The 16064-nt window shown below is 41.5% G+C and overlaps 1 pseudogene and 3 gene segments (V, D, J or C); 2 read left to right on the plus strand and 2 right to left on the minus strand.

Moving 5' to 3' along the window:
- Window positions 1-2078: 2078 nt before the first annotated feature.
- LOC114844677 (immunoglobulin kappa variable 4-1-like) lies at window positions 2079-3011 on the minus strand. The segment is given in 2 exon segments: window positions 2079-2557; window positions 2664-3011. Coding segments are annotated over 2 exon segments (375 nt in total).
- Window positions 3012-3777: 766 nt separating this feature from the next.
- LOC114844678 (Ig kappa-b4 chain C region-like) lies at window positions 3778-4438 on the plus strand. The segment is given in 2 exon segments: window positions 3778-3781; window positions 3918-4438. Coding segments are annotated over 2 exon segments (351 nt in total).
- Window positions 4439-5334: 896 nt separating this feature from the next.
- LOC121201778 (Ig kappa chain V region 3381-like) lies at window positions 5335-5954 on the minus strand. The segment is given in 2 exon segments: window positions 5335-5712; window positions 5899-5954. Coding segments are annotated over 2 exon segments (375 nt in total).
- A 2555-nt stretch (window positions 5955-8509) lies between these two features.
- LOC114844679 (Ig kappa-b4 chain C region-like) lies at window positions 8510-10194 on the plus strand (annotated as a pseudogene).
- The last annotated feature ends 5870 nt before the right edge of the window (window positions 10195-16064 follow it).

Consider the following 16064-nt stretch of genomic DNA (forward strand, 5'->3'; position numbering starts at 1 on the left):
TCTTTTGTCTGCTTCTGATGGAGCTCAACTCCACGGATCATGTGATTTCACCCAGTGACATGTTGCAAAATCCCACAGTGTCTTTCAGCCCATTTCTGAGCTGGTGTTGGAGGCCTGGGCAAATGTTGATGATTTTCCCATTTGATCAGCAACGGAAGTCCATCAGAAAACTCTCTTATCCGTCCATCCCCTGTAGTCTGGGTTCCTCATCTGGCTCAGCCTGCATTGATCCTCCTGCTCTGTCATGAAGAACACTTTCACTGCAGGAATTTCTAGTTGACAGTTTCACTGCTTTTAAATAAATGTCAGGCAGCTCTGGTAACTCATTCCTTTTCTCTGTTTGTCCCTTCTGGGTCAGCTATTGGGTGAACTGGCATCTTTTCCCTTGGATGTTGACTTTTTGACTTTTTCTACAGACATCTGGGGCACATATGAAGGAGGCTTGATTACAGTGATCTGATTATTAGAACACTGAGCCGTCTCTTCACTTTTGCACAGTTTGTAAATAATTGCAACACTGCATTTTTTCGTTCCTGTTTGAGGCTCTGCTTTGCAGATTTGTCTTTTACCTTATATATATATATATATATATTATAGATATTAAATATCTTCAGGACCTACATTTATTGTGAGAAATGGATGTTAAGCAGCTGAATTGTGCCCAGATACACTTCTTTTTTTTCTTGCTTTGGGCTCTGATAATTCCTGGTGATTATCTGGCTGATGCCTTTAAATGTTTCATATTAATTAAGCGTTAAGTAGAAACTAACATGGCAGGACAAAAAACAAAAACGCTACAAAATAAAACAGGAAATGTCAAGAAGGGACTAAACAGGTCAAAACTAAACTGGAAATTGCACAAAATAATACAGGAAATGGTAAATGAAAGTCCAGGTTATGACACAAGTTATGACACAGGTTATGACACAGGTTATGACACAGGTTATGACACAGGTTACACTAGGTCAGCTGTTTGCAGCAGAAGCTGCACTCCTCCCCACCTGCTTTATCTACTGTAGGTCAGGAAAACACACTGTAGTTTAAATGGGTTTGGTGGTACTACACTTCTGTTGCATAAGAGGGTCTCCTCATTGTTACACAGTAGTTGCTGTATTGTTCTGTAGTGTATCATTGTCTCCTTAAATCTCAGCAGTAATTGCTTTATGAACTTTATGAATTGTTAACATAAAACAAGGCAAGGTCAAAAACAAAAACAAAGTCAAAAACAAAGCTTAGGCAGTTTAGAACAGGAGACAGGACACTGAGATGAGAACACAAACAACCTGGCAACTGGATGATGTGAATGCTGGTGCTTAACTGCTGAGGCTAATGTTTAATAAGCACCAACTGGGGCAACTCTTGACTGGAAGTAAGGTAACAGCAAAGACAATGGACAGGATGACGACAGGAAGGAACAAAATCAAACTGGAAGTGTGAAAAAACAGAAGGAGTCTGGATTCGTGACATACATATGGCATCACTGCGACCACTAGAAACTTGTAGAGGATACTTGCAAGTTATTGCAGTACCGACATAAGCAGCTGTATGTTTTTAGAGGCGGTGTTTGCTCCCACGTACAGCACTCAACTTTTGGCAGTCAGACACACCAAATGCATTGGCATTATTTTAACTGGCTTCCAACCACGTTTATTTCTATATCACCTGATGGGGGCAAATTATGAATATTACATGAGGTCCTACTTAATTATTTAATTGTACTATGACTTATTGTTTTAATTTAATGAACACAATAATAAATGTAGTATTGGATGATGTCATGGATATTGTTTTCATGAACGCTGATGTTGGGCAAATGTGATTTAAAGCTCAGATCAAATTGTTCACTGTTTTCAGAGACAGTGGTTTATTTAGCAACTTCTCAAAGTGTCTTTGAATAACACTAAATACCTACATCGTCCATCTACTGTAAATCATTAAAGTAAAAATACTGACAGTTTAAAAAATTATTTTCCTGAATTTCTGACTGAAAAGATGTTTTTGTGAATGTTCAACAGTTGATAGGAGTTCAATGTGTGTGTGTGTGTGTGTGTGTGTGTGTGTGTGTGTGTGTGTGTGTGTGTGTGTGTGTGTGTGTGTGTGTGTGTGTGTGCGTGTGTGCGTGTGTGCGTGTGTGTGTGTGTGTGTGTGTGTGTGTGTGTCAGTAGCTTCCAGCTGCAGCAGTTGGTTTAGTTTTTGTTCCTTTTGACTGAGGGAGGTTTTTGTACCATGGTTTTTCACTGTGTGAACACATTCTGACTGTTGATAAAATGATGACTCTGACAGTAATAAACTGCTGCATCTTCAGCCTGAACTCCACTGATGGTCAGAGTGAAGTCAGAGTTTGATCCACTGCCTGAAAAGCGATCTGGAATCCCTGACTGTCGAATAGTAGCATAGTAAATGAGCAGTTTAGGAGATTCTCCATTTTTCTGTTGGTACCAGGACAAATAGACATTGCCATAAACACTCTGACTGGTTCTACAGCTGATGGTGACTCTTCCTCCCAGTGTGGTTCTCACTGCTCCAGGCTGAGTCACTGTGACCTGACCTCTGGACTCTGAGGACACAGAGACAACAACATAAAGCAGCATCATGGTTCAGTGGCTTCATTTCAGAGGGACACATGTTGATAGAGGAGACCAGTTGGATTCTCTGGACTTTACCTGTGAAGCAGCAGCAGAGGAGAGTCCAGATGAGGACGGAGATCAGAGTCATGTTGCTGATGAGGAGGATTTCTGTGTCTTGTGCTGTGATGAAGGACAGCTGTCAGTCCTCCAGTGTTCAGCTCTCAGGACTATAAACTCTTCCAGAGCATTGGAGCATGGAGCTGCTGATGCAAAGTGGCTCTATGGAAATGCTCCCACTGACTCCAACAGGGACTGGATCAATGTGATCATCATTATGTTTGTGATCAATATTTTTATCAAATGATTCTTTATGAATGTGTATTGGCTCAACTTTTGTTAAATTTATTTTAGCTATAGCACAAATTTTAGATTCACAACCATTTTTCAGAATGAGACATACTGTATAACACATGAATGCGAAATAAATATATTACATATATATTCATACATTTGCTATGTTTGTTGTAGTAAAGATGTCGTTTTTTCAGGTCGACTGATTCCGTGTAGAGTTTGTTTGTGTCAGAGTCAGAGCTGTGTCTCTACAGTCTGAGGTTTTTGTACGACCACTCAACCAGTTTGTTTCACTGTGGTGGACGTTCGGTGGAGGAACCAGACTGGATGTTGGAAGTAAGTTCATGAGTAAATACTAAACTATAAACTTTGAATTTATATTTTGGATTTGTTTAAGATGTAGTCAGCTCATTAAGTTTGCGTTTAAATCACAGGTCAGAGTTTTGGTTTTATTTGTCTCTCTTGATCTTGTAGTAAATTTAGAGCTAAACAGTACCTTTACTGACGTGTTGAAAATGTTGTTTTAGACTTAATCAACTGGTTAAAAGGAAAAATCTTTTAATGTTGAGATATTTCTTACGTTGACTTTGTTTCCTCTCACTATGCTGAAGTTCAGTTTAAATCATCTGATTTCTTTAGAATATAACAGAATTCTTACCAGTGATCCTTTTGAAGATAAAACAGTAGAAAATAAGTGACTGAATTTTTAGCATATCATGATTATTACTGTTTAAAACTAACCTGTAGTTAAAGGTTTTCATTTTTCTGCTTGTGTAGTTTGACATATTTTAGGTCAAACTGTGTGATGTTTGTCTCTGAGCTGATTTACATGAGACATTTCTTAAAGGGAAGTGAAACAATGTGTGAGTCAGTGAGTGATGGAGCAGAACAAACATGTGACAGAAACTCCTTAAAGGACTAAAGCAACTCTCACAGTGAAGGTGTCCAGGTCTCTGCTGTTTGATTGACAGCTGAGTGCTCTGTGTCCTCTAAGCTGACTGCTGTCTCCTACTGTAGGTGATGCTCGTCCCACCCTGACGGTGCTGCCTCCCTCCAGGGAGGAGCTGCAGCAGGAGAAGGTCACGCTCACGTGTCTGGCCAACAAGGGCTTCCCCTCAGACTGGACTCTGTCCTGGAAGCTGGACGGCAGCGGCAGCATCAGCAGCTCTGACCAGAGCAGGAGCCCTGGGGTTCTGGAGAAGGACGGACTCTACAGCTGGAGCAGCACCATGAGGATCCCTGCAGACCAGTGGACCAAGGTGAACTCTGTGACCTGTGAGGCCTCCCAGGGCTCCCAGTCTCCAGTCAGAGAGACGCTGAGCACAGACCAGTGCTCCCAGTCCTGAGCTGTTTGTGTTTCATTTGTGCTCTGGTTCTGGTTCTGCTTTTGTTCTCAGTGTTTGTTCAGAAACAATCTTTGTGTTTTCAGAAATAAATATTTAAAAGTATATCTTTTCTCGCTTTCTCGCTAAAGATTCTGCTGTGGTTCTAACATAATAAAGTACTCCTTCAAACTGAAACCTATCACATGATTGATCATTTTATTTTTTAAAATCCCACAAAAATATGAGAAATGTAGCAAAGTAAAAACTATTTACTACTAAAATATGATCTCCTAACCATTATATATTATTGTGGACAGTTCATTTTAAAATGCCACTGATGCATCTTAGGTAAATGTGTAACGCAGGCAAAGGGAGTTTTATTTTCACTCTGAAAAACAAGTTGTTTCTATCCTTCGTTTTATTCTTGTCATGACACTAGATTCATGTACCGTTTGCTTTAGCATTCCGGTCACGTGTTGTCACCAGCTGTTTACTATCAGTCATTAACTCTGTTACTTAAGCTCCAGTACTCACCTGATTCATTGCCACATTGTTGCGTGTAACTACCACTCTCCAACGTTTCGTTTGTTGTTTCATAGCCATTGTCATGTCACATCCATCAACCATGTCACAGAATTGTCGTATCCAGGTGAAGTTACATGAAAGATGAGGTTGTTACAGGAAGCAACGCTGCCTCGTTTTATGAAACAAACTAAGGAAACATGCAGCTGAACCTGAAGCTGTGTTTGTGTGAATTGGAGGCTTTTCCCTGTGGATTTCTTTGACACTTGTTCCTGCAGCAGCTCTGTGTCTGTCTGCATGTCACACTCAGCTCAGTCACATTAACCCAGTGAATGTTTTCTCTTCTGTCTCTACACACTTAAAATCTGCCACTATGCTTCTAAATTATTCTCCAGGTAGAGGAGGAATCACATCAGTCTTCTGCTGCAGAGACACGTGGATTTATCAGTAACCTGGTTCCTTATGTCCATGTAAACACTGATGAGCTGAGGAACCTGGTTTCTCTAAGTACATGCAGAGTAAACACTCAGTGAACTGTATCAGTCTCTGCAGAATCTTCCAGCTGCAGCAGTGAGATCAGTTTCTGTTCACTTTGACTGAGGGAGGTTTTTGTACGACGGTTTATCACTGTGTCAACACATCTTTACTGTTAATGTAATGTGCACTCTGACAGTAATATTCTCCTGCATCTTCAGCCTGGACTCTGCTGATGGTCAGAGTGAAGTCAGTGTTTCCTGACTTTGCTCCATTGAATCTGTCAGAGACTCCAGACTGACGGGTTGAAGAGCAGTAGATGAGGAGTTTAGGAGCTTCTCCTGGTTTCTGAAGGTACCAGCTGAAACAGTAACTAGTACTGGGACTAACTTTACATTTGATAGTAACAGTCTGTTCTGCAGCAACAGACAACGCTCCAGGAGTCTGAGTCACAGTGATTTGACCTGATGAACCTGTAACAGATGAAACAGAGAAGAGTCAGTGACACAAAGCCAGTTTGGAGAAAGATGATCAACATCCAAACAGAACAGGATCATGTGTTGAAGATGGAGAACAGATGAAGAAGCTCAGTGCTGCTTGGTTCAGTGTTTGTCCATCACTGTGGTGAACCTGGCTCCATCCTGAAGAGAGAGTCTCACCCTGAACAAGGAGCCCCAGGGTGGCCAGCAGTAGAGTCAGAGACATCATCATGGTGCTGCCGCTGAAAGACCTAGACACACACTGATCAACACTGGTCTCTTAACAGGACACATATGCAAACACACACAGTCAGTCAGCTGGAGCTGTGGGCTCCACGTCAGCGTGGCTCCTCCTCACTGCTACAACATCTATTGATGTAGCTGTAGAGGAAACTGGGCATCGTAGGGAGTCTGGTTAGTCCAAGGTCAACAGGGAACTTATTTGGAACTTTACTGGTCGTTTGACCTTTGATTGGTTTTGATACAATGCCTGAAAAATTGGTATTTCATGTGCATTGTGTCTGGTTCTTGTCATGTCCCGGGTTTTATTTTGAAAGGACTTTGTTTTTTCGCTCATGTTTTGCTCCAGCTTCCTGTTTTGTTTTGAAGGACTTTTTTTTCACATCACAGCTGTTTTCTCTGTCCTCATTACACACACCTGACAATAATCAGCTATCAGCCTTGGTATTTAGTCTCCACCTTTCACACCAGCCAGTTGCCAGATTGTTTGCGTGCAGTTCATCAGTTCTCAGCGTCTTTGTTTCCCGTCTAGTTTTCATGATCTTGGATCTTGTGTTCTGACCACTGTGAACGGTACCTGTCTACTCTCTGTCTGCCGTGTTCATCAACCTCATCTGGTAACAACTCTGCCTGTTTTTCTGGTCACGAGATTTCCTCACCCTGAACCATATTGTTTGTCTGAACTTACACGTTAATGAACCCTGCCTGTCCATGGACCTGAGACTGCCTGATCCATTTGTACCGTAATCCAGTGCTTGTCTTAATAAATCCGTTAATATCATCTGTGACTGTCTCGAGCCGTGCATGTGAGTTCACCATCTAGTAAACCCTGACACATTGTATGGTACCATGAATTCCATTCTGTCTTTACTGTAGTTCTATTTTTTAAACATGCTTTCATTAGATATTTTGTATTTTTATTATTTTGGTAGAAGTTTCTTATTTTATTTTGAAGTAATTTCTGTGTATTTTACTTTTTTTACAATTTTAACTATGTTGTTTATTGTTACAGTCGATCTTTCTGTCTGTTATATTATATTGTAATAGAGAAGAAATAACTGACCCCGGGTCAGGTCAAAACATTTAACATGATCATTGTTTGTAGTTACTTATTAAAGTTTATTAAATGAAAAGCTGTTAAAAATTAAATGCATTCCAAAAACTCCACTGCTAAGACAGAAACAATAGCAGTAAGTTGAGAAACGTGCTGCATCGATCGTCAGCAATCGACCAACTGCTCCCCAAACAGCCACGATACATAAAGACACTGGGACGATCATCTCCACTCATCATGTCGTCAGACAGTTAGAAGTAGGCAAGTAATAAATAAATAAAAAACCTCAGCTTCATCGGCTCATGGTGAAGGTTGATGGTTAAACGAGAAAACCATATGTCCGTCCTCTGCTCATCCACTATACACTACTAATATTAATAAATGTAATGAGGCTTGTGTTGATGATCTTCAATACTGATTTAGTTAATACTATTGGTTTTGGTCATTGGTGCCATGTGAACATTTTGATCATCTTTGCAATAGAGTTCACAAATTCCTGTAATCAATATTTGTAACCTTTAGCAGAAGAATAATTCAATAATGAATGTCCCCCAAGAAACTGATAAGTTCAGGAATCTCACATTGCAAAAAAACTCTGTGTGTGTGTGTGTGTGTGTGTGTGTGTGTGTGTGTGTGTGTGTGTGTGTGTGTGTGTGTGTGTGTGTGTGTGTGGAGAGGGGGGGGTTCTCAGCTCTCAGCTGCAGCAGTTTGTTCAGTTTCTGTTCACTTTGAGTGAGAGAGGTTTTTGTACGACGTTTTTTTACTGTGTGAACGAATACCGACTGTTATAATAGAATTCCCCAAGACAGAACCAAACACCTGCATCTTCAGCCTGGACTCCACTGATGGTCAGAGTGAAGTCAGTGTTTAAACCACTGCCTGAAAAACGATCTGGAATCCCTGATTCTCGAATGAAAGTATTATAAATAAAAAGCTTAGGAACTCCTCCATTTTTCTGTTGGTACCAGAAATTTTAGATGATGGTGAAATTTCATCACCATCATCTACTCTATGACTGGTTCTACAGCTGATGGTGACTCTTCCTCCCAGTGTGGTTCTCACTGTTCCAGGCTGAGTCACCGTGACCTGACCTCTGGACTCTGAGGACACAGAGACAACAACATAAAGCAGCATCATGGTTCAGTGGCTTCATTTCAGAGGGACACATGTTGATAGAGGAGACCAGTTGGATTCTCTGGACTTTACCTGTGAAGCAGCAGCAGAGGAGAGTCCAGATGAGGACGGAGATCAGAGTCATGTTGCTGATGAGGAGGATTTCTGTGTCTTGTGTTGTGATGAAGGACAGCTGTCAGTCCTCCAGTGTTCAGCTCTCAGGACTATAAACTCTCCCAGAGCACTGGAGCATGGAGCTGCTGATGCAAAGTGGCTCTATGGAAATGCTCCCACTGACTCCAACAGGGACTGGATCAATGTGATCATAAAGATGGTGTTTATCAGTGATCAATAAGATCATAATGATGTTTATCAGTGATCAATATGATCGAGATGGTGTTTAGCAGTTACTGATATGATTAAATAAATATATAAAATTATAGTTAATATGAAATCAATTGAATAATTCATTTTGACATTTTTATATTTTGTCTTATTTTCATTTTTCAGTGTTTTTTTCCCTGAGGCTGTTTCTCTTTTTGTTTGTGTCAGACTCACAAACTGTGTCTCTACAGTCTGAGGTTTTTGTACGACGGCTTCATTAGTTTGTTTCACTGTGGTTCACATTCGGTGGAGGAACCAAAGTGGAATTTGGAAGTAAGTCAAACTTTTTAACCTTTATAACAGTATTAAATGTTCTTTCATTCTAAGATCTAAAGTCTTTTCAGAGCAGTCATATAAAAGTAACCAAACATAACAATATTCTATGAATTCTAATCTGTGGTAAAATTGAAATATTTCAAGCTTTAGTTCATCTTTGGATTTTGAGCCGTGTTTTCTATAGTTTTTATTTATTAAGTCAAAGACTTTATATTACTGTGGTTCATATTTAATTCAGGAACCAAAATCAAATTTAAAAGAAAGTAGTTTTAAAAATGCAAGGCTTTGTTTACAAAAAAAATGTACACATTTCTTATTCACATGTTCACGTTTTGTCTTGAATCATAAATAGAGCATCGATGTGAGTGATATTTCTACAACTGAATGTGTGTTACTGTAAATCAAGCTCTTTCTTTTCTTGGCTTTCAAAATATTTTAGTTATTTTAAATAGGTCAGTGATTAAAACATGAATGTGACACAGACCAAAAAAAATAATAAATCAAATAATAAATTTGACACAGACCACTTTTAAAAAAAAATCAATCAAATAATAAATTTTAATAATCAACCAAGATACTTGTTGATATTGTAATAATGTAATAAAGCTGCAACAATAACTCAATCAAATAAAAATTTACAAACTGTATTTATTTCCGCTAGAATTATAGAGCTTAGAGTTTTCATGTTAAATATTTTAAATGCTGCTATTTCACTGTATTATACTTTGTACAGTTTGTGACTTTGTATATTTCTGTTGTTTGAGCTTTTTGAGATGATCCACATGAAAAGGTACTCACAGGAAGTGAAACAATGTGTAAGCAGAGAAACGTGGCACAAACTCCTTATGGCTCAACTTCAGACATTTTAAACACAGACACTAAAATCTTCTCATTCAATACTAAGATATAAAATGGCCTAACCTGACTTTATCTCTTAGGAGACGTCCGTCCCACCCTGACGGTGCTGCTCCCCCCAGTGAGACTAGGGGAATGTCACCGTCACGTGTCTGGCCAACAAGGGCTTCCCCTCAGACTGGACTCTGACCTGGAAGATGGACGGTTGCAGCCGCATCAGCTGGGACGACAGCAGGAGTCTGGCAGTGCAGGGTCCAGACGGCCTCTACAGCTGGAGCAGCACCATGAGTCTCCCTGCAGAGCAGTGGAGGAAGGTGTACTCTGTGACTTGTGAGGCCTCCCAGGGCTCCCAGTCTCTGGTCTCAGACACTCTGAGGAGGGACCAGTGCTTCCAGTCCTGATCTCCATCACTGGTCCACACAACTGGTTTTAATCTGCTACTGCTCTGTTCTTTTCTTTTACAGGTGTCATTTATAGCTTCTTGTTGTTTTAAGAATTTTGAATGTTCCAATAAAACAAAATTTATTGTTCAAACGTCTTTTTTGTTTATTTTTTTGTCATGGTAAAAACAAATTCCTACAGTTTTACTAGAGCAAACATTACATTTAGGTCCAAACGCTTGAAGTAGTCGACATGAAAACAAATTGAAATAATAAAAATACAACAAATGTCACATAGCAAATAAAATCAAACTAAAAGATTAAAATAATAACTGTTTAAAGTAGTGACTCAATGCTCTGCTCCCAATAGTCATGAGTTGGGCAAAAAAGACAGTGAGCCATGATGGTACTGTAAGTAGGAAGGTAAGAAGCAACAAGGTTATGTACAGACCTGTATATGAGTACTGTAACAGTATTTTAAATGAGATGTACTGTATGTAATGCTGGATAGCCAGAACAATTGATGCAAAGCTGGAGTAATATGACAGTGTCTTAGAGTTCTTTTAATAATGTGGGCTGACAAATTCTGCACAAGCTGGTTTGTAAAGGGTTTTTTGGGGAAGACCAAACAAAAGGGAGTTGCAGTAATTCAGCCGAGAAGTGAAACACTGAAACAGCATGGCAGCAGAGTGAGGTGTGAGAATGGGACAAAGGAGGTTGATGCTGCACAGCTGGAAATAGGCTGACCATGTGATGTTATTGATATTGGAGGAGAAGGAGAGAGTGCTGTCATGGATGACACCCAAGCTTGAACCTGAGGTGAGCTTTAAGTTGGATTTGAACCCACGCCAAGTTTAGTAGGAAATCTACACAAGTCATTGTACATGAGGCCTTTGGTCAATAGTCCAGCTGAGTTCTTGTTTTTCAAACACAACTGGAAACCAAGGAATGCTAACTAGCTCCACTAAAGACGTAATAACAAACCACTGAACCACAACCTGTTGGTCCAGATGTGGAAGGTTTGTCTGTAAAGACCAGTCTGCTGTTGTTTACAAATTCTACATTATAAAATCTTTAATTTTATGTGGCCACCACAGGGCAGCTGTCAGTCATCCAGTGTTCAGCTCTCAGGACTATAAACTCTCCCAGAGCACTGGAGCATGAAGCTGCTGATGCAAAGTGGCTCTATGGAAATGACTCTGATTTTTCATCCACTGTGTGAGTGAAAGGTTGCGTAGGGTCAGATCAGGAAGATCCAAAGTAGGAGCCGATTGAAGAGCAAGCTTGAGGTCAGTGAACGTTGTTCAGCCTCAGACGTCCACGTGAGACAATTAGTGGACGATGAAGACTCTGCATCAGAACCCTGAGTGGGGCCTCAAAGACAGTAAAGTTAGGAATAAAAGTCCTACAATAAAAACAAAGACCTAGAAAAGACATAAACTGTTTTTACGTGCACGGTTTAGGCTGGTTTCAAACTGCTTCCACTCCATTGGGTGAGATGGATTTGCCATCAGCTGTAATTACAATGACCCAGAAAAATAACCTTTGTCTGAACAAACTGTAATTTAGACAGGCTCTCTTTGTGGCCTGTAGCATCCAATGTTTCAGTATCTTAGTGGTGTCTGCAGTAACGCCATCTATGGCTTCCTTTAAGAGGGTGTTGTTGTTTACATGGTCTGTGGTCAGATTTAGGTGTGATGACCACTGGTTCACATCCTCTGATCAAACTATGTCATATCTGTGTGTGAGCCACAGGGAAGCAGGACTTCCTGTAAGGCTGAGTGTTGGGTCAGAGCGTCCTCTGAAAAATAAAAATAAAAACAAACTGTAGTGTATTTCATTAGAATGCGGAGGTACCAAGTTCACTGTTTGTTGTACATAATGGTGAGAATAATTTTTTTTTTTAAAAGTATGCAAAGTAGGTAAATACGTCACATGGGGTCAGAAGTCGTTAACCAGTCTACACCCCGTTGACATCTGTTCACGAAAGGACCCACGTCTTGTCATCTGTGTCCATCATGTGTTGTGGAACTGTAGAATAAAAGGTAAAAATCTTTTTGTTCGTTAGTAATAGAAAACGCAAGCGCAGACCTGTTCATCCCAAAAGAGGGAAGTTAAGGTCAGTTTGTGTGTGTGTGTGTGAAATCATAACTCTTCAAACCTCTCATCAGGACCAGAAGACACATGTGCTGTACAGGACAGGTCAGATGCGTCTCTGGAAGTCGTATCACATGGGGAAACAAGCTGTGATGCAGCCTGTGTGAGGGCCTCAGTTACAGCCCCCCCTCAGCAGCCAGTGATAAGAGCACAGCTGAGCTGAAGTTAACACCAACAAAAGAGGGATTATTTAGAATGTCTGTAGATGTAACCTGCACTCCGTCTGGAGTGGAAATCAATCAAATACCTAAACTACACATGAGATCTCCTCCTAAAAATTTAACTGGGCCTAAGTTTGAAAGCAAAAATGAATGTTAAGGTGTCTGTCTAAGGTGTCTGTCAGATGTTGCACAAGACAGTGAAAGAGTAAGTTTTTCTTTAATAGTCTGGTACGTACAGTAATTATTATTACTTCTCTCTAATAGTCGTCTTCCTTTAATAGTCATTAATAGTCTGTTTCAGTCGGTTTCAGTCTTCCTATAGTCTGTTTTGTTTTTCCATAGTCTGGTAGTCTGGCCAGATAAACCTATAGTGTGCACAAATCTTTTTAGAAACATGGAGGATTTTATTACTGAATTTGTTGCAAATTGAAATAATTTAAACCCCCAGACTGTAAAGTCATGCAGCAGTTGTCATTTAGCTGTTTGTCATCATTTTGAAATCACTCTGGGATTTTTTTGAGCAAAAAGCGATTCTTCATTGCAATAAGCAGATAAGCATGAACATGAATTTGAGCGTCTATCAGCTGTAAGCGTGTTTCTTCATTGCGTGCGTGGATGTGTGTGTGTTTGCGGTATCGTCTTCTACGTCACGTGAAAAGGAGCCGTCACCTTCTTCCTTTCCCAACCATCAGTCTGATGTGAGCGCCAGTGGGTGGTATATATATATATATATATATATATATAGATATATAGATATATAGATATATATATATCTATATAATATATATATAGATATATATATATATATATATATATATATCTATATAATATATATACATATATATATATATATATACGCCTACATGAGCGCCTGGCAAAACAAATGAACCAGCTGCTAAGGGATGGGACTCACCCTGAATGGCTAACCGAAGGGCGAACGATCCTGATAATGAAGGATCCCTCAAAGGGTACAGTCCCATCCAACTACCGGCCAATAACCTGTCTCTCCACAACATGGAAGCTCATGTCAGGCATCATCGCTGTCACGATCTGGGTTTTTTGTTTCTTGTTGTTTCCTGTTTTAGCGCAGTAGTTCCTGTTTTATTTTGTAACTCCTCCGGTTCCTGTTCATTGTGTTTAGTTTCCGCTTTTACTTTGAAAGGACATCCTTCGTATTTCACGTCACAGCTGTTCCCTGCCATTACCGGTCATCATCCACACCTGCACTTCATTCGGTAATCAGTTCAGTCAGTATATAAGAACCACCTCTAGCCATAGTTCCCTGCCAGATCGTTATGAATACACGTCATCACCTTCCAGCCGTTTTTGTCCCAGCTCAACATACTTCGTTTTGACTCCGTTACGCACTCTTGACCGCCGACGCCTAATTACCCCTGACTGGTACTGTAGCCGTGTTTTATCCGTTGTCGAACTTTGCCCGTCTATGGACCTGATTACGCCTGCCGTTTTTGTACCTTAAAACCTGAACCTTGCTGTGTATGACCTGGACTGTCTTCACTAACGAGTATTGGAATAAACCCTGTGTCTTACTACATACCATCATGTCCTCACACCGTGCATGTGGGTCCTCTCTCTGCCGTTTCTGACAATCGCAGCTAAAATAAGTGGGCACATGGGTCAATACATGAGCGAAGCACAGAAGGGCATTGGTAAGGATTACAGAGGAGCCAAACACCAACTCCTGGTAGACAGAACAAGTCGCCCAAGACTGCAGAAAGCGACACACCAACCTGTGCACAGCCTGGATCGACTACAAGAAAGCCTATGACTCAATGCCACACACGGATCACTGAATGCTTAGAGCTGTACAACATCAACAGAACTCTAAGGGCCTTCATTGCAAACTCGATGAGGTTGTGGAGAACCACCCTTGAAGCCAATGGGAAGCCACTTGCCCAAGTATCCATCAAATGTGGCATATACCAAGGAGATGCACTGCCCCCACTGCTGTTCTGCATAGGTCTGAACCCTCTCAGCCAAATAATAAACAAGACTGGCTATAGATATTGACTCCAGGACGGGGCCACCATAAGTCACCTCCTCTACATGGATGACATCAAGCTGTACGCTAAGAATGAGCGAGACGACTCACTGATCCACACCACAAGGATCTACAGCTCAGACATTGGGATGTCATTCGGGCTCGAGAAATGTGGGAGGATGGTGACAAAGAGACACAAGGTAATCCACACAGAAGGGGTCTCACTCCCAGAAGGAACAATAGCAGACATTGAGGACAGTTACAAGTACCTTGGAATACCACAGGCGAATGGCAACCTTAACTGGGCAACAAGGAATGCGGCAACAGCCAAATACCTCCAACGAGTAAGGCAAGTCCTAAGAAGCCAGCTCAGTGGCAAGAACAAATCCCAGGCAATAAACAGCTACGCCCTGCCAGTGATCAGATACTCTGCAGGAATAATAAGGTGGCCAAAGGAAGAGATACAGACCACAGATGTTAAGACACGAAAGCTCCTCACCATGCATGGAGGGTTCCACCCCAAATCCAGCACCCTGAGACTGTACGCTAGCCGCAAGGAAGGAGGCCGAGAACTAGTGAGTGTGAAAACCACTATCCGGGATGAAACATCCAAGATCCATATGAATATCAACAAGGATAATGCCACGACATATGACGTGCTGAGTGAATGTCTCAGGCAGTAGAGAACAGAGGATGAGATGCTGGAAGAGGGACCATCATGGGAGGACAAGCCCTTACACGGGATGTACCACCAAAACATAACTGAAGTGGCTGATCTCAACAAATCCTACTAATGGCTTGAAAGGGCTGGGCTGAAGGACAGCACAGAGGCACTCATCCTGGCTGCACAGGAGCAGGCCCTGAGCACCAGAGCCATAGAGGCCCAGATCTACCACACCAGACAAGACCCAAGGTGTAGACTGTGCAAAGAGGCCCCTGAGACGGTCCAGCACATAACTGCAGGGTGTAAGATGCTGGCAGGGAAAGCATACATGGAACGCCATACCCAAGTGGCTGGCATAGTATACAGGAACATCTGCGCAGAGTATGGACTGGAAACCCCAAGGTCAAAGTGGGAAACACCTCCCAAGGTGGTAGAGAACGAGCGAGCCAAGATCCTGTGGGACTTCCAGATCCAGACTGACAGAATGGTAATGGCGAACCAACCAGACATTGTGGTGGTGGACAAAGAGCAGAGGAAAGCCGTAGTGGTGGATGTGGCAATACCAAGCGATGGCAACATCAGGAAAAAGAAACATGAGAAACTAGAGAAATACCAAGGGCTCAGAGAAGAACTGGAGAAGGCTTGGAAGGTGAAGGCCACAGTGGTGCCTGTGGTGATCGGAGCACTGGGGGCAGTGACCCCCTAACTGGAGGAGTGGCTACAACAGATCCCTGGAAAAACATCCGACATCTCAGTCCAGAAAAGTGCAGTCCTAGGAACAGCAAGGATACTGCGCAGAACCCTCAAGCTTCCTGGCCTCTGGTAGAGGACCCGAGCTTGGAAAGTGGATGAGACCACCCGCGGAGGGTGAGAATAGAGTGATATATATATATCGTTTTATGAAACAAACTAAGGAAACATGCAGCTGTAGCAATCCACGTCTGGACTGAGGTAACCTGACCTACATGTGAACTTAACTCCCTCCTTTGAAGAGCCTCTACGTTCCCTTCAGTCCCCAGAGATAAGGGACCCTGAATCTTTCTCCACAACAGGAGACTGG

This window comes from Betta splendens, chromosome 17 (genome assembly GCF_900634795.4).
Source record: "Betta splendens chromosome 17, fBetSpl5.4, whole genome shotgun sequence".
NCBI classification, from domain to species: Eukaryota; Metazoa; Chordata; class Actinopteri; order Anabantiformes; family Osphronemidae; genus Betta; species Betta splendens.